The 20,000-nt window shown below is 40.2% G+C and overlaps 1 protein-coding gene across 1 annotated transcript in view; it reads left to right on the forward strand.

Moving 5' to 3' along the window:
• Window positions 1-20,000, forward strand: part of LOC122808946 (ceramide kinase-like) — a 109,841-nt gene that overhangs the window by 83,042 nt on the left and 6,799 nt on the right. The window contains exons 11-12 of the mRNA XM_044080101.1: window positions 1,262-1,464; window positions 3,152-3,342. Of these exons, the coding sequence (XP_043936036.1) occupies window positions 1,262-1,464; window positions 3,152-3,342 (394 nt within the window). The remainder of the gene's footprint in view (window positions 1-1,261; window positions 1,465-3,151; window positions 3,343-20,000) is intronic.

Consider the following 20,000-nt stretch of genomic DNA (forward strand, 5'->3'; position numbering starts at 1 on the left):
GTCTGAGGTATGTGCATGTACTGGATCCACAGACATAGCTGTGGCATTAGTTTGTTGTAGGTTAGGAAAAAGGTCAGGCCAGTCTCCATAGAAACTCTAAATGGCTGAAAAACTGTGTTGTCTTCTGTTGTAGCTACTTTGGCAAAACCGTGTAGGGACAAGTTTAAGCTTACTCCACTGCAGAACCAGATGCCTTAACCCAGATGCTTTTGTCTTCAGAAACATTTCAGTATACTGCATCTGTGAGGCAGCTACCTGGATTTTCATTCACACCTTTCCTAGACATTATAAAGTATGCATACATTCCAAAAACAGAGCAGGGTTTATCATTGAAGTTTTGCAGGGCATGTAGTTTCCACTGTCCAGAGGCTGTAAACAGGTTACATGCTGCTTTAGTATCCTTCCCAGACATCAAGAATGGTGTTGCAGCAGTGGTCATTATAATGAATGTGGTGCAGTTGTGTGAGCCTACTTATCATGACAAATTCTAGAATACAGGGACAACTGCTGCAGTATAGGTGCACTGTCATTAACACCCTAGAACCTCCCCTCCTGCACTTGCCTTCAGGTCTGTAAACAGAGATTTAGGAGGGTATAAGGGCACTCACTCTATCTTATCCTATAATCTTACACCTTTGAGGTGAGCTATCACACCTAAATTGGATTAGGTCAAGTCCTTCTTGCCAGTCTGGAAAGGCACACTTACTGGTGGTATATCTTCACACCAGAAAGAAGGGAATGGTATGGCCTGCTGTTTCTTTTCTTGAGAGGCCTCCTGATGTCCTTAGCATAGGGAAGGAACCAGTTCTACGCTGTGGCTAATTCTCAAGCAACATGAATGATACTGCAGTAGTGATCCTTTTATTCATGCATCCTCTGTTACTGTGAGCATGCTCAGACAGTTCTACTTTCCTTACCTTCTTGTGATGCATTTCACAGATATAGACAGCTGGAGTATAGTTTGTCGATAGTTTTGGATGCATTTTGATAGAAGTTAGCATACAGGGTACAGAGAATGAAACATGTTCGTCCTGAGTATGTTGGATTCCACTGTGTTTATTACGTGCTCTAATAATTACAGTAATGGGGTTATTCTAAAGTAATGTCGATATATTATTACCTGCTCTAATTATTAGAGTAACATACTTAATCTGTGGATATACTGATATTATTAGGTAGGAAACAAATGTATATAGTATGATAGAAAACATATTTTATGAGAAATATGAACTGAGCAATTTTGCCATTTTTTTCCCTGTAGCCATTAATGGGTGGAAGAGTGTGACTGGAAGCTTTGTAGCTATCAACTTGACATGTATGTCCAGTGCCTGTCCAAAGAGTCCTGATGGCCTTTCTCCTTGTGCCCACCTTGCTGATGGTACAGCAGACCTAATTATGGTCAGGAAATGCTCACGATTCCACTTCCTGCGTCATCTGAGTCGACACACGAACAAGAAGGATCAGGTCTGAATTAAAATCATTACATAAAGTAACTGTCACTTGCAAAATACTTTTTACAAAAAAACAGCTGTGTTTGTTTTTTGGTTGGCACAGTGGCACAACCCTTAACAATTCAGTCTTTGGGTAGGATACGTTTGTATAGATTTGTATCTTTTCCTTGTATCTGTGTGGGTTTTTGAGAGGAGCTGTTATTTCTGGGCATATTATAAATGTATGCCATAGATGAATTGAAAATATTCCAATTTGCCTTTGCCAAAGTAAGTGTGTGTGTGTGTGGGGGGGGGGGGGTCGTCCACGCATCGTACAATAGACTGGTGTCCTTTCCAGGATTTGCTTCTGTCTTTCACCATTGAGTGTTGGGATAGGTTCCACCTCCCCATGACCCTTAACTCGAGACATCAGGTGTCACACAATGAATGATTGTATGCATTGTTATTTCCTGCCTTCATCGAATATGTTAAGTAAAGCCCTTTATGCATATCTCTGCTGCTATTAGTAAGGAAGGCACTAGGTCTGCCCAACATCTGAGGTCTTGAAGAATTATTTTAAATAAGGCATTCAGCTTTCATGTAAGTGTAAAGGAAGTTGCCAGATAAATGTACCTGAGGTAGAGCAGTCAATACTTGGATAAGCAGTGACCAGGAAACTGCTCTGTCATTGATGATGCCTTAGCATTTGTGAAAGAAGCTGGATGGTGTCCCAGTTGGATTGCAGTATGCTATCATGTTGGGAACTTCACTGGAAATGAGCAGTTGTAAACTGTTTCTTTTTCTATAATCTTGCTTTTTGTTTTGCCATAATGTGGAACAGATTGCCTGTAGGTCAGCTGGGACTTGTCTCTGCTGCCTTTGCCTTGTAGGTATCTGAGCCTGGAAACACACACACAGGTACTGCAGTGGGAATGAGACCAGACTGAGAGATGGCATTTAGCAGGACACTGTCAGAGTGTGTGGGGTGGGGTGCAAATTTGAAAAGCACAACAGCATCTGTGTTTGTTTGTTTGCTACAATATTACAATGGTGGGTGGGCTGGTCTGAAAATTCTATTCAACCCAGACCTGGGCCAAAGGTACATTTGCAAAACAAATTCATTTTACAGTAAAATAATTTTGCAACAACTGTAAACGGACTCACCCAAACACACACGCACCCACATTGCACTGCTCTTATAAAAGGGCCCAGGAAGTTTCTGACCATTCATTTTCAGTGTTGTCTATGGTTAAAGAAAAAATTCAATGTATTTTATGTAATTTGTGCTAGGTAATAAGGCATGGGAATGGAGAGAAACGTTAACTGTGACTGTAGTCTGTGTCTTGTAGTTGATGCAAAGAGTTAAGCTTATGAGCTTTAATTCCTGCAGTACAGGATTTGACTCACTAAGCACCCATTTGCCTGCAGTCTGACCTTGAACAAGTTAAATAACCAGACATTGCTCCCTGGTTATCCCAGCAAATGGATTATGTGTCAGTGGGCCTACCCTGTTAACAAATAGATATTATTGTTATTATTTTTATTTTTTTATTTTTTTTATTATTGTTTTGGTCTCACAAATGTGTGAGGAGGGTGATGATTTTTGCAAGGCTAAAATGTCATAGAAATAGGACTTGCTCTGTTGTATTGAAAATTACAATGATTCTTGCCTTAAAATATTATTTTACAAATGTTCTGTGGTTTTGCTGTTTGTTTTCTAGTTTGATTTACCATTTGTGGAAGTACACCGTGTGAAAGCGCTAAGATTCATACCTCTAGATCATGAAGAAACTAACTCAAAGTCTGTCTCTAAGCAAAAGAACTTCTTTAAAAGGATCTGCAAAGGCTCACAAACACAAAGTGCTTGGAACTGTGATGGAGAACTCCTTCCTTACTCCACCATTGATGTGAAGTAAGTTCTGTATGGGAAACAATGTGACATGTTTACACTTCCTACCACAAAGATGGCAGACTAGACCTTTTCAAAGAAGCTGGTATTACAACTGTTTATGTTTCAGCTGTCAGAGAAAATACAAGAACATTATTCATCAGTGTTTTAAATGTTATTTTATTAATTTTTTAAAAGGTATACAGCTGTACTGTTTGTAGCAGGATTAGTAGGGTAGTAGTACCTTTAGCAATATAGTAACTGATGAATTAAGTAGGTAAACTGAGAATGAATGAGTGAGTGAATGAATGAATGAATGATGTCTCAGCACTCACCTGTCAGTACAGAAGATGGATTTCCATGGATGACACTGGGTTCCTAGTTTGTAAATTAGTTCTGGTTACCAGAGGACTGTCTAGGAGAAGAAAGATATGTGTATCTGATGACATCTTTCTTTTGTAGACAGGGAAATATATTGCTACTAAATGGAGGTCATAGCAAAGGCTGGAGTTTTCCTTGTGAGTAAGGTACCTTAATTTGTATAACTTTATGTATATCCTTATAAACCTTAAACAAGACCGAGCTACTCTGGTGTTACTGTTTTGTCCTAGTGAAGGAAAATCTATTTAGTCCTGCCTCATTGATGTCATGGTGGGGAACCCAGACTGTTCCTGTCATTCTCTATAACTTTAACAGCTGTCAGTGTATTAGCCCACTTGTTTAATGTGGTAGGGGAATAAGTTAAAAAATGTAGCAGACAGAAATACTTATTTTTGTGGACATTGAAGATAATTGCATATTTAGGAGTTTCCCTTGGGAAAAATAAAAAGTAAAATAAAACAAACATTTTGGGTCATGTCAGGCAGCACAGTAGCAGTGGTTAGTGTTGTCGTGTCACAGCAAGAGGTTCTCCGGTTTGATTCTTGGCTGGGATGCCTTCTGTGTAGAGTCTGCATATCCTCCCTGCATTTGCATGGGTTTTCTCCCACATTTCAAAGACATGCATCTAGAGTGTTTCTCCCTGGGTCTCCACTGAAAGTGAGCTCTGTCCCAGTCAGATTTTCCTGGTAAACAAATGTTTAATAAATAATCAAGAAAAATCATTTGTTTACAACTTTTAAAATTAGGTAATATTTGGAAATAAATCTGGGCATGCCAGGCTTTCAGCTAATAATACTGCTCTATATTTTCAATAAACCTGAACTTCATTTGGTTAGTATGTTGTCTGAAGCATATGGCCAATTTTTTTGAAAGCGTATGTGACGTCCCCCCTCTGGGCCAGTAATCAAGGAGCCTGAATCCTCACCACTGGCACTGGTGAGGGACGTTCACTAAGAACAAAAATAGATACACACAGTATTTTCAGATGCAGCTGTCTGCATCAAGCACAATTTCCCTTAAGAGCACACAGGGAACACAGTCTGCATTCTGAGTTTCCATCTCTTCTCTCTCTCTCTCTCTCTCTCTCTCTCTCTCCCTCTTGGCCCCCAATAAGACTCCCCACTGGCACAGCTGTAGACTTGAGTCTTCAACCAAGTGTTCCAGGCCAAGTCCTCCACCACCCCCTCTGTGAAACCAGTGCTCTGTGTCCCTGCTCCAAGTAGCTGACACACACACTCTTTGAGATTTGATTTTCACACACACACACACACACACACACACACACACACACACACACACACACACACACACACACACACGCATACACACACACACAGATTTACTACCCTTTGTCCAGTCTATAAGGTAGTTATTATCACCAGACACTCCAAAGCCAGCTACTCTAAGGCTCCTACAAGGATACCCAATTATTTTGAGTGAAATTAATATTAATACAAATGGTATTGTTTGACCAATGTGGTAAGGCTGTCAGGAGTGGCCACAATGTCACCAAATAAATATAAGTACTTTAAAAGGTTAAAATATTTTCTTAAAGATCAACCACAGTGAAAGTTTTAAATATATTTAATAATAAATAATAAAAGAACATGGGAATACTAAATATCTATTTACAATAAACACCAGAGTTTCAATCACAAGTTGTTGTGTCTTTCGGCTTTTCCCAGTTAGGGGTCGCCACAGCGGAACTCTGGTCTGCTAATGATTGGCAGTAGATTTTTACGTGCTAAGTTGCTAGCCCTGACACACAACCTTCAACGAAGGTACGCTCATTCATGCATGTCTCCACATAGAAGATGCTCTAGCTGAGAATCGAACAGGACAACGTCTTACTGTGAGGTGACAACACTACCGCAGCACCACAACACAGCTGAATAGATTCACACAGATACAGAAAAACAGTACTATTCTCACTATATTTTCCTGATTGATTTCATCCCTGGTAACTTATTAAAGCAAGGCAAGATGATGTAGGTGGGTGATCTTTCTATGTCAGGTTCCAAAAACAAACTCCTCTGAGACTTCAGTCTCATCTATTAAAAAAAATATTATTATTGTGCTGGATTACAGAATGGCATCACATACATCTGGTCATCTGACTTCTGGTTCCCATACTATCCCCATTTACTAGAGGCTGCCAGGATCTAGCACATATGTGTCACCTTACATACCTAGAGCTTTGCTAAGATCTGTTGCAGCTCCTGAAAGTCATAAAGTTCAAAATTCTACCCTTCCAGAGTAGCAATTAGTTCACTGCTAAAGACAATACACAAGGCTTCCTAGTACAGATTTTTTTGCACTGGCTGCACTGAGACCTATGATACATAGTCTTTATGGCTTATACCAAGTAATTTAACTTCAAACTATTTTGCAAAGTTAGCTGGACTGAGATTAACCTCTTCTCTTACAGTATCCTCTGATACAATATATTAATTTCAACAATTACAATGCAGTCTGACACACAGGTGTATTTCTTTTTTGTCCAGCAGGACCCACTATTGGTACAGTTTGTAACACAAGCAACTTTACAAATACATTTTCAACACAACCACCTGTACAAATCAGTTTGAAATACAAGTTACAAACCTTCAGCTAGCTATGATGACATATGTTACACATCCACTGCCCTACTTCTCCTGGCATAGCTGGCAATACCTCTCACTGTCACAGCGTACATCAAGTTTGGGAATGTAACCCTTTTCCTTCACAAGAATTGCCCACCCCCCAGACCCAGACAGTATGTGTTTCTGATTCATAGATTCAGTTGGGGATATGTTAATTTGATTTATGTTTAGATAGATGATGTTGGTAGTGAGTTGGTTTTCATAGATTCATAGATTCATAGAATCTATGAATCTATGAAAACCAACTCACTACCAACATCATCTATCTAAACATAAATCAAATTAACATATCCCCAACTTTAACTGCCTTCATTTAGCTGGTGACATACACCCCAATCCAGGCCCAAATTACTCTCCTACTAATCAGTCTTGCTCCAACAACAAAACTTCTCTTAAAAACCTCAAATTCCTCACAATCAACACACAAAGTTTAAAAAATAAATCAACACTCTTCCATGCCTGGCTCTCCCATAACTCCCCAGACATAGCAGCCATCTCTGAAACCTGGCTAAAACCACACATTAATGACTCTGAATTCCTACCTCCAGGATTTCATTCTCTCCGATCTGACCGCACTAATAGAAGAGGAGGTGGAGTTGCCTTAATCTGCTCTAACCTCCTAACTATGACCCCATACCCCAATACCATCCCCTCTTTTAATAATGCAGAACTAGTTATTGGTATACTAAAAATAAACAACCACAAAAGCATCTGTATTTCCTTCTACATTCCTCCTGGTAACAATACCAATACTTTAGAAGACATCCTCTCATGGTCCTCTTCTAACATTAAACTAGAAACTTTTATTATGGGAGATGTAAACATTGACTGGGGAAAAATCAGTAACCCTAATCCCTCCATTACTATCAACCTATTCAACTTCACTCAACTTACAAACTCCATTACCAGACCTAACAAAACTAACCCCCCCCCCCCCCCGGCTCCATACTTGACTGGATACTAGTATCACATCCTAACAAACTTATAAAATCTGGTGTCAATCCTGACCCATTAGGAGACCACCTCCCTGCCTTCTCCATTCGAGCCACCCCCTCCTCCCCTCTCTCCCACCACTTTATTCAAACTTGTAACCTAACTAACTTTAATCAAACCTCTTTCTCAAACTCCCTGAAGCTAACTAACTGGAACCCCCTAAAAACTTTGCCTCTAGACAAAGCTGTTGAGTATTTCAACTCCACATTCTTAACTATCCTTAATACCCAAGCCCCAACAAGAAGAAAAATAATCAAAACTAAAACCTCCCCTTGGCTCACCAATGACACTAAAAAGATTATGCTTCAAAGGGATAAATCCTGGAAAACCTACCTTAAACACAAACAACCTGAAATGTTCCTTAAGTTTAAACAACTAAGAAATCTTGCCAAAAAACTAGTCATTACAGATAAAAAATCTTACTACATAAAACTACAAGAAAACCACAAAAGAAATCCCAAACAGTTCTGGAACTCCATTAACTCCCTCCTTAGACCAGTTACAAAAAACAACCCCTGTCCTGACACCAGCAAATCTGACACAGAAATTGCCTCACTATTCAACTCCTTCTTTACCTCCTCTATCGCCGAACTAACCAAGACTTTCACTAACCACAACCCCCCCCCCAAATCAATCTTCCACTCCCTTTTCAGCCCCACACACTTTCAACCTCAAACCAGTACCCACCAACCTAATAAAGAAACTGCTCTGTAAGCTAAAACCTTGCTCCAATGCCCCTGATAACATCCCATCCTCCTTCCTAAAGATAGCTTCTGAATCCATAGCATTTCCCATCAGCATCCTATTAAACAGGTCTTTACTCAAATCCTATATACCCAAACTCTGGCGTTCTGCTTTCATTCTTCCACTTCACAAAGGAGGCAAAAATTGTAACATCTCCAATTTCAGTCCCATTGCCATCCTCTCCCCTATATCCAAAATCCTAGAAAAATGTATCCACCTACAGCTCATGCCTTTCCTTACTGAACACCAACTACTCTCTCCCACCCAGCACGTCTTCCACCCTGGACACAGCACTAACACTGCCCTTCTCTCCTTCCTTCATTCTGTGAACTCTGCACGTGACTCTGGTAACTTAGTGTCATCTGTTCTACTAGACCTATCCAAAGTCTTTGACACCATCTCCCCACTCCCTCCTTTTAAACCACCTCTCTGATCAGCCTGAGCCAAAAAGCTCTTTGCTGGTTCTCTAGCTACCTTTCAAACAGGCCCCAAGCTGTGAAATGGGGCCAAGCAACGTCTACCTTCCTTCCTACCGGAGTACCTCAAGGTTCCATTCTTGGCCCATTACCATTCAATATCTTTATTAACAACTTTCATAAAGCCATCCCTAACACCACAATTGTGCAATACGCTGATGATTCCACTCTGATCTGCCAAGCCCCTAATGTAACAGAGCTCAAAGCACTAACGCAGACAGCATTTTCAACCACTGAAAACTGGATGTTCCAAAACCACCTATCCCCAAATGCCAACAAAACCAAGATCTTGCTCTTCTCCCCCTCCAAATCCTCATCTCTTGATAAAAACTCTCCAAATAACCAGCCTTAACAATTCCCCGATTGAAATAGCAACCTCCACTAAACGTCTTGGTGTTACAATTAATGAACAGCTCAAATTCAGTACTCGTATTCAACTAAACATCAAAAAAGAACACATAAAACTTGGCCTACTGTATAGAAACATCCACTTTCTGTCCCCTTCCACTAGACTAACCCTTGCCTCTACTTACCTCCTTCCATCTCTACTATATGGCGCTCCTATGCTCACTAACCTATCATCTACCCTTGCCTTCAAATTGGAACAATGCTACAATAAAATCTCCAAATTTGCCACAAAATCCAAATCCTCCTCTCATCACTGCACCTCCCTTCACTCTCCAAACTGGCTTGAACTCCCAAATCATCTTAACTTTCTCCAACTCACCACTGTCCATAAACTAGTGTTCCATCCTAGTAACTGTCCTGCACTTTCCAATATTCTTCAACCATATACTCCCCTCAGATCCCTTAGATCTTCTCACCAAAACCGGATCACAGTACAAAAACCAAAGCGCCCAGCAGGCCAACTTCTCTTATCCTTTACCCTTGCTAAAAAATGGAATGCCCTACCCACCTCCCTAAGAACCTGCAACAACCTAGCCAACTTCAAAACCCAACTTTATTCTCACCTTTATCTAAATAGGATATGCAACTGTACCCTTCAACCTACACCAGTCCAATTATCCTCCCCTTTCTCTCCAGGCTAACCTCTACACCTTCCTAATCCTCCTCTAGGCTCACTTCCTCCTGTAAGCTCACTTAAAATTCTAAATGTAGTAGCTACTAAAACATTTTTGCACTATATGCTTAAGCTAGCCAGGCAAACCTCCTTACCTTCCTATCCTCTTCTAAAATACTAATTGCATAAGCTTCTAAACATTAAAGTTTTTAATGATTTTTCTTCCTTGTTTTTCATTGCTTTTTGTACACATGGCAATCTTTTTCTCGCTGAACTTAACTGAAATTGTTAATACTTTTTGCTTATTGAGCAATCTGATATTGGTACTGTAGACTATTTTTGTAGCAACCTGTTAACTGTAATGTTATCTGTGTCTGAACTCTTCCCTGTAATTAAAATTGTTGTTCTATGCAGAGCTTTTCTCCCCGGGCCTCCACTGAAAACGGGCCCACAAGCCCAGTGGACCTCCCCGGTAATCAAACTGAAATAAATAAATAAATGCTGAGTGTGTTTTTCATGATCAGCACAACATTGGCCATGTTGAAAAAGCAGAAGTTAACTGAAAAGCACCCTTAAGAGAAGGAATACTGGCATGCCACTGATATTTTTTTAGAGTCCGAAGGCTACGCTATGCTCAAGAGCATTGAGTCCAGTGAGATACTTTCATGGCACTTGACTCTGATGCGTCTTTTTACCACATTCTCTGACATTGCCTCTTTGGAGGCTGTTAAGCACATGAACAATGGCACATCCTCCTGGGCTGGAACTATTCTATCATTGGGCAATTTGGATGTCATTCCCCGGGCTTCCATTTCTGACATCTGAATAGTGATTACTGAGGGTGAGAGCAGTATCCCCTCAGTTTCTGTCATTGAGGACATTTGCAAAATTACAGTAGAATTCCAAGCCAGTATCCTACTACCTGAGGCCTCCAAGATGGTCATCCCTTGTAGAGGTGAGACAAAGCCATTCAAATTTTGAATTTCTGCCCTCATGCCACCCACCTGAGCTGGGTGGGTCCTCAGCTCTTCCCGCATCTCAGGACCATTTTCAGGATCTGATGAAACTGGCCCAGGATTTTGTGTTATTCATTAAAACCTGTAACATTCTGTGAAATGAGTCACCATTCTGAAAAGGAAAAGGGAACCTTTCCCATCTGAGCAGTTTAATTTATCTGACTCTGAAACATATGGACTGGCATGTGCTTCCCAGGTCTCTTCCCCCCCATAGCTATGACTCAAAAGACCCTCTCTTCTGCTTCTCCACCATGGGATGTCTCACCCTGTCCTCTACTTCTCCACCATGGGATGTCTCACTCTATCCTCTGCTTCTCCACCACAGGATGTCTCATTTGTTGATACCCTCAGTGGAACAATCACTTTAAATGGGCATCTAATCAGTTCTCCAATGTTCAGAAAAGATTTAAGGAACTTATGGTTCTGCTGAATCAAGACCTTTAGCCATACCTGCAATCACAGAGTTCTTAGCAGATGCTTTTACTAGTGCTTCTTAGGAACATAACTCCCTCCTTTCTCCCAGGAAACTTGACTATCTCTGTAGTGTATTAGATTCCTGTAAGTACTTGTATAAAAATGTTCTTACTGATCTAGTTGTGGTGTCTTTGGATGCCACCAAGGGGTCGAATGGGGTTCTATCCAAAAAAAAAAAAACACTTCTTTAATGACAGAGAAAGTAAGTTAGTGGACCATTGTAAGAGAAAAGTCTACACTTCTGCAACCCTGGTCTTCAGGACCTTAAATTGCCAAACACACATGTGTTAAGAACTAAGAGACTCTCTTGTCTTGGTTGAAGGACAAGGCTGGAGAGACTGATAATAAAGCTCTGAAAGATAAGGCACTGGAGTAATGCCCTCACACCTCTCAAGCTGACATGCATACTGTCAAGTGTGTTTATGATGTTGTGAGTGCATCATGCAAGGTGGCAGCCATTAGGTCATTCATTAGGAGACATGTCTGGCTAAGGACTCAGCTCCTGTCCAGTCGCATCAAAGCATGGTTTCTTAATGCATCAGTGGAGAAGGAGCTGCTTTTTGTATCTCCTGTGGAATGAGTATTTAAGTGACTGGATGAAAAGGGAAGACTGCAGTCTGTGAAACAGGTATTTCACTTTTCTGTTCCTAGATACAGCCATAACTACCTCACCAAGAGTCTGCCTTACCACTAGAGACATGAAGAAGATAAACAGCTAAAAGGTAGGAAAGGCAAGTATAAGAGTAACTGGCAAACTGATCAGAAGAGGAAGCATGTGGGCCTTCAGGACCAAGACCCTGCCCCAAAATCCCACCCCAAATGCCTTTCCTCCTTCGACAGATATCCTAATAGTAGGGAGCTGTTTAAATCTTTGTAGAAGAGGAGGAAAAAGCAAACAAGACAACTGGGTCCTGAAAATCCTGGCCCATTGATACAGGCTGGGTTTGTAAATAGAACAGAGTTCTCAGGCCCATTGATACAGGCTGGGTTTGTAAAAGAACAGAGTTCTCAGGCCCATTGATACAGGCTGGGTTTGTAAAAGAACAGAGTTCTCAGGCCCATTGATACAGGCTGGGTTTGTAAATAGAACAGAGTTCTCAGGCCCATTGATACAGGCTGGGTTTGTAAAAGAACAGAGTTCTCAGGCCCATTGATACAGGCTGGGTTTGTAAAAGAACAGAGTTCTCAGGCCCATTGATACAGGCTGGGTTTGTAAATAGAACAGAGTTCTCAGGCCCATTGATACAGGCTGGGTTTGTAAAAGAACAGAGTTCTCAGGCCCATTGATACAGGCTGGGTTTGTAAATAGAACAGAGTTCTCAGGCCCATTGATACAGGCTGGGTTTGTAAAAGAACAGAGTTCTCAGGCCCATTGATAAAGGCTGGGTTTGTAAAAGAACAGAGTTCTCAGGCCCATTGATACAGGCTGGGTTTGTAAAAGAACAGAGTTCTCTGGCCCATTGATACAGGCTGGGTTTGTAAATAGAACAGAGTTCTCGGGTATTTTACCAGTTCCCAAGGAATGAAGGCACTTGGTTCAACCCCTGATACAAGACCTTTTTTGCAGCATACCATAGAGAGAGTACCAATAAAACATCTAGACACGGCCTTCAAATCAAAACGGTTTTTAGTCCCCAAAAAAAGAGGGACCATAAAGCCACATATTTGACCTGTCAAGGTTAAACAACCTTTTAAAAGTGCCACAGTTTAAGATGGTAACCTTGAAAGCACTTTTACACTTTTTTTGCCTCAAGTCTTCGTGGTCAGTTTCCTTCACTTGATCATAACTTGAAGCAGGTGGTCCAACTTTACTTCTTTGCCCTTTGGGTTTATCTACTGCATCCAGGGTATTTACAAAGTGCCTGTCTCCAGTAATTGCTTTCTGCAGTACCAAGAGTATCCTAATTTACCTATATCTGGAAGACTACCTGATTCAGGCACCAACCCTAGAGGAGATGCAGAGGGCACAATTTATCCTGGCATGCCTCCAGGACTTAGGACTATCTCTGAAACTGTCAAAAATTGGGTAATTAATTCATAAGGCATACCTACAAGACATAGCTGAGTCTGTCATTGTGTGTCTTTAGTGTGTCAGTGTTTCATTACTGTGAGTTTTATCACTATTTAATGCATTGTGGGAGCGAGTGGTATGTTTTTTGGGGGTTTTGACCATTTTCTTCCACTGTTCTGCAACCGTGGAGTTGGTATATATTATTTTAGGAGTGGGGGTGGGGTCTTGTCTCCCACATCGAGAAGTACAAGGGGGTTTAGCCCTCCCCTGCAAAAAAAGATCTTTGGTGTTTTTTCATGGTTTTTCAACTCACCGTTTTTTGATATATAATTAGTGATGAACAGTGAGTTGAAAGACAGTACTTCATGTTTGCATAGGGAAACCATTTCATAGCTATATCACAGCAGAGTCGGATCACTGTGGGGGAGTTTCTCAGGCTAGTGGAATGCATGACCTTCTCAGTCCATGAGGTCCCTGTTGCAAGACTATGTACAAGAAAGCATCTGTGGTACCTCAGAAACAGATGGTGCCAGCATGCTCAGTCCCTGCAGCAACTTATCCCCGCTGTCCTGTATCAAGAAAGAGCTCTCATGATGGATACCACAGGACAACCTCACTTAAGGGATTCCTTTTAAGCTAGGCTAATACACCCAGATGCTTACAAAAAACTCTTTAAAACACCATCTATGGAGCCCAGGCAGACAGTGTGAATATCCAGGGGGTCTGGATATAAGACAGAGAAGAAAGCACATCATCAAAAAGAAAATGCTGACAGTAATAACCATCAGGATCCTGAAGCCCCTTTGGAAACTGGGGATGCTTCACATCATTACAAACAACACTGCAGTGATATGATCCATCAACAAATGAAGGAGGGGTACTAAGTGTTGTATAGACTGGCTACGGATATATGGAATCTGATCCAGGAGTCAGAACTAACTCTCAGGGTATCCTACAACCCTTCTTAGGAAAACTCCTTGGCATACCAGCTGAGCAGAACAGAAGTAGACCTTCACAAATGGATGCTGACCACAGATGTCTTTCAGGATCTGCTCAACAGGTAGACTGTGCCAGAAGTGGACTTTTTTGCTTAAGAACCATGCTTATGGATTCTGCCTGAAACAGACATCCACCTCTGACAAAGTCCATCTTTTCTAACATCCACTGCTAAGATGAGTTCTTCATTCAAATGTATTTTCATTCTCCACTTCTTTCCTACCCTTCCATTTGCCCTTTTCGTACCCGAGCTGCATCTCTGTGCTGGTTTTCTGCATTGTCTGCACTGTATAAATAAAGAGGTAAAGAACTAATTCAATAATTCTACCTAATCTGCAATAGTTCTGAAATTCTCCCTCCATCACTGCCTCCCTCTCCCATTCCAGTAAAGTAAGCTCTTGCTAAGTGCTGCTGTGATCTGGAAGATTTCTTTTGGCAGTCCCTCATACCTTCCATGCAGTCTCCTTCGTAGGGGTATGTTTGGCCAACTAAGTGAGCATTTTTTGGGGCTCATTGTCTTGTATGAGACCTAGTGGTGCACAGCTTCACAATTAACTTTGATTTAAGCACAATAATGGTGAGTTTTGAAAATTCTTGTTTCACTTGTTTTAGAGTATTTTTGTAGGTACCTTCACATCCCTGCATCCCCCTCACACACCATTTCTACTTAAATGCACTAACTTGAATGCTCCAAGATACCACAGTCTTGGGTTTAGTATATACTCCCTCATTCATACTTGTAGTTTTCACATTTCTGAGGTTCACAGCTATGGTTCTCAAACTTTCAACAGACACCTTTTCTTTTTTTTTGTGGCATGTTCACATGTCTTTTTTCTGTTCCTGTCTCCCAGCTGTTTTCCTTCTATAGGCTTTCCTCTTTTCACTGAGAACCTGTTCCACATTGCTTCTTTCTTCTTTTAAATTAGGATTTAATTCTGTTCTTCATTTATTACTTATTGCAGCCTAATAATTCTGTAACTATTTATTCGTTCTTGCAAACCTATGGTATTGTTATCAGTGGGTTTCACAATAGGATGAAGATTATCTTTTTGTTGCTTCAGTGTGTTTAAATGCAGACGTGTAAACACTGTGTTTATCTGTAGAACTACAGACATTTCAGATTTCTCATCAGCAATGTGGAGTACAACTGTGGTTTCTCAACATTAGGACTCTTCACAGATTCATACCTTTATGTAAAGGAAACTTATTTTATTTAAATCCCCTTGTTTTAATAGTTAAAACTTGCATTGTAATACTGATCACATTAGAGAAATGGTTTTAATGATGTTCACTGTGGTTATTAAGTGTACACAGACTAAATATAGTTGCTTTTTACTAAGTTTAATCTGTCTTGCTTTCTGAGTAGCTGTAAGACAGTAGAGTAGAACTGCAGAACATTTTACTAGGACGCATGTACTCATAACTGGTCAGACTCAGTGTATGTTGGGGGTGGTCTGTTGGTTAGTGTTTAAGGTAGAGTTGTTATGTAAGCAGTCCTTAATTCCAGTTAAATGTTAATTCAGTGTGCAGTAGCATGGTCACTATTGGGCAGATGCTGTCTCATTTAATCCGTCATCCTGTCAGGATTGATTAAAACTTAGCCAGGGACATTCACCTTTCTGGTTCTGAACCTCGTTATTTTCCTTTTACTAATTCTCTCCTGACAGTAGATCTGGGCATTTTCTAGTTCATTGCTGGAACATTCGCGGCTTCTGTGGTTATGGTTCTCCTCTTACTTTCCCATTCACTTGTTCTGCTTTTGGACCTGCCTTCATCATTTTGTTCTGCATTTGGTAGTTTGTATTCCAAATCTACTAACAAGGCACCCTGTGTTTCCCTTTCTAGCTCCAAGACCAATAAATATATCAGTCTTTCTTCCTTATTAATCTCTTCCATAGTGTCTTTTAAAACATCCCTGGTATATATTGCTCAGCCCACTTTCTCTTTTGCTGTGTTGTGCATGTTCCAAGTCCTATTGTTACTTTTTCAATCCGTATTTCTTGTTGCTAATGTTTGATGTAATACCAACATCTCCCTAATAATCATTAGTCACTGCAGACAACTCTTTCTGCTTCCTTTCTTGTCCATTGCCATGTTTTCTGTTGTCCTTTCTATCGCTGTCTTCTGATCTCTTTTGTAACAGTTGTGATGCACATTCTTTGTTCTCCCCCTTTTCCAATCAAAGTAACTTTTACTTTTCTGTAACCCACCTTTGATTATAGCATCCCCTCTCCTCCCCTAGATTCAGATGGTTTATAGCGTGTTGTTTGTTGTAATCTTACCATGTATCACCACAGATATGTGCTGTTTCAAACCCTTATCCCAACACCACCGCCTTAGCTACTTGCTGAATTCTGCAGTTTTCTTTACCATAGTTCTCTCTGCTACAAAATCCAACATCAGTTTATTAAATGTACATACTACATACTAGGTCACAACACAATTATAGTGACTGTCAGGATCTCTTTGGTCACCAAGAAGTGCACCCATACCTTGGTATCATTCCATAGAGAGACAAATCTCTGCCTGTGACCTAGATGACCCAAGATGGAAGAGCTAGATGGGGAGAATGGGAGAGAGCAGCTGCTGCCGGCTACCCATCTTAGAGGGAAGGAGGTCACTCTAACTCATCACTTGGGTGAGACTAGAGTGAGCACTAGGTGTCACACCTGCACAACATAGATCTGCAAAGCCCATGCTGCCCCAGTAAATGTGCACTGGCATGGGAAGTCAAATATGTACTATGAGATTTGTACAAAAACAATTCAAAAAATTAGAGCAGAATTCCTTGACAACTTAAAGGCTTGTGCATGAGTGTACACACAGATAAACACACACAGTTGGAATGTGCCTTTCTGTACCAACTAAGCAGCAGTAAAACAAGTAAACATGAGTCTTCTGTGGTCTAGCATTCTTTATTTGTATGTTGTGCGACTAAATGAAAAGTGGAACATAAAAGATGTTTTTGATATGTGTGTATATATATATATATATATATATATATATATATATATATATATATATAATGTGTGTGTGTGTGTGTATGTGTATATATATATATATATATATATATATATATATATATATATATATATATATAAAATGGGTCTACTTCAAGTGCATGAAAGACCATATGAACTATGAATGAAATGCGACACCTACATGAGTTTGCTGAAACAGCATAAAACCAAAAATTGCAAAAGTCAAGTGTCATATAAGCAAAACAAGTTATGTACCTATAACATAGTGTGATCTCAGAGTTAGTATTAAATTTCCAGGGTTCTGGGGGGTGTGGAGGACAGAGCCCCCCTGAAAAAATGAAGGAAGAAAAATATTTGCAGTATATTTTGTATCATGACGTGTATGTATCATGACTTGTGTGTTCCAGCTATTAATCACTTAGACTGGCATGCAAGGTTTGCTTTAATGCATAGCCATAGTGCGGTAATTGCACAGACTGGATCCAGTTAAGTTTTGTTTGAATGGTAGCTGTTCTCTGTTACCTAAAAAAGTGCTGTGCCATTATTTTCTGTTTTACTTTAAAATGGGTGGTAGAAATGAGAACATATGTTTATTTATTATTTTTATTTATTTATTTACTGGCATTTGATTACCAGGAAAGTCCACTGGGCCAAGGTAACCCCATTTTCGGTGGAGGCCTAGGGAGAAAAGCTCTAGGTTATAATCAGACTTGCATAAAATATAAGAAATATAAGTAACTTCTGACCTGCAAACTTCATGGACACACTACAACATCAAAACTGGAACCTGTTAAAAAAAACTTGCCACTCGATGATGCAGTTACAGAGATTAACTATATATTTCTACCCATACTCAACAAACTAGCCCACATTCAGATAAAAAACAAATCCCACCAATGGCTATCTAAACATACTAGACAACTAGTAAAAACAGGGACAAAGCATGGAAAATCTGGTATATCAGTAAAACTTCCCCAACCTACTACAACTCAGACAACTAAAAAAAACTGGTAAAACACATTAGGCACAATAAGAAAACATATTGTACAGGTAACCAAGATAGGAATAAGGCACCTTTGCAAAATCTCCGCTCCAACTCCCATAAACCTTCATCCAAATGAAAGTGTAGCCTCACCATTTAATTCACACTTCATTGAATCAGTGACTTCTCTTCTCAACATTATTCCAACAAATACTCTTACTCCTATACAAACAGTATGCACTAATAATTGCTACTGAATCACCCCAGTCCCCACCTCCTTTAAAAAAAACTTAAAACTGAATCTTACCCCCATAGCTCCTGACAACCTCCTTCCAGAATACCTCAAGAGAGCAGCCAAAGCAGTATGGCATATCCCATATCTAGCCTTATAAGTCAGTCTTTAATAGAATATTATGCTCTGAACTCTGAAGGAAAAATCACACATCATATCGCTACTCAAAGGCGTTCCTTCTAAAGGGGCTGTCTGTATCAATTAGTTTAAGGGCCATATTGTCAAAACCCATATGGTCCAGACCATATAGTCAACAATTTGGTTCATCAAACCATTCTGACTGAGACTGCAGTATTATAGGGATTGGGGAATTTGCCCTTTTCCCCATTGTAGTGTGATCTCAGAGTTGGTGTAAATTAGTAGGGGCTGTGGGGTTGCAGGGGGGCTTGCCCTCCTGCAGAAACATTGTGTTGTTGACAAGCATTGTGCAGATTTATGTCAGTTTTTCATTTAACTGCATTGTCAACCATATGGGTTTCGACAATATGTTTTTTCAGTAAACTGACGTGACCTCTAAAGGCCAAACAAACTATTGTCATGTCGCTATACTGTCACCTTTATTAAAAATCCTGCAGAACTACATCAACTCCCAACTTATCAAATATATGCTAGCAAAAAATTTCCTCTTTCCAATACAACACAGCTGTAGACCCCACCACTGTACCACTCTGTCCTGCTTAAGTTTCTTCAGTACTGTAAACCTACATAGGAGCTCAGACAACATTGTGCCCACCCTCTTCCTGTACTTATCTAAGGCTTTTGACACTGTCTGTCCCACCAAACTTCTTCATAAACCCTCTAACGTTGGTGCCTCCACCGCTGCTATTCAGTGATTATACAGTTATTTAAACCATAGACTGCAGGCAGTGAAATGGGTGAACAGTTATTCCTCCCTCCTGCCCACATCGCTTGGTATACCCCAAGGATCCATACTCAGACCTTTATTCTTTAACACCTTTATAAATGACCTGCATACTGTATCTAAGCACAGAAGAATAGTCCAATATGCTGATGACTCCATCATCTTCTCAGTCAAACCCTAACAACCATCTAACAATGTACCAGACTCATTTCTCTTAATGGAAACCTCACTCATCCACTCCCAGCTCCTACTAACCCTAAAAAAAAAACAAAGTAATGTTATTCACCACAAAACAATAAAACAACTAAAAAGATCTTTTCAATGTAATCTGCAATAACAACACAAAAATTTAAATAGTTTTCTGATACCAGGTTGCTAGGTGTCACAATAGACGATCAAATGAAATTTGACCTTTACATATCTCAAGCCATTAAAAATATGCATACAGAGCTAGGAATTTCCTCACACAGTCTAACAGGTGTATTGCAGAATAATTTCTTCTCCCTACAGTGTTTTATGCCTCTCCAGTCTTAAGTAACTTAAGGTCTTCTATTACCACAAAACTGCTACAATGCTATAACAAAATAGCTAAATTTGCTGTAATCCACCCCACAGTACCCCTCACTGTCTAGCCTTAAAATCCCCAAACTGGCTAGAGCTCCATCACAAACTCAATTATTCGCAACTGGTGGCAGTCTACAAAATACCCCAAAAATCAGAACAATGCCCTAGCTTCAACTCTCCCATTTTTCCCTATGTACCAAACAGAGCTTTACGATCAGGTGATCAACTGCTTCTTAATGCAACTAAA

Source organism: Protopterus annectens, chromosome 8.part0 (genome assembly GCF_019279795.1).
Source record: "Protopterus annectens isolate FY-2018-M chromosome 8.part0, PAN1.0, whole genome shotgun sequence".
Taxonomy (NCBI): domain Eukaryota; kingdom Metazoa; phylum Chordata; order Ceratodontiformes; family Protopteridae; genus Protopterus; species Protopterus annectens.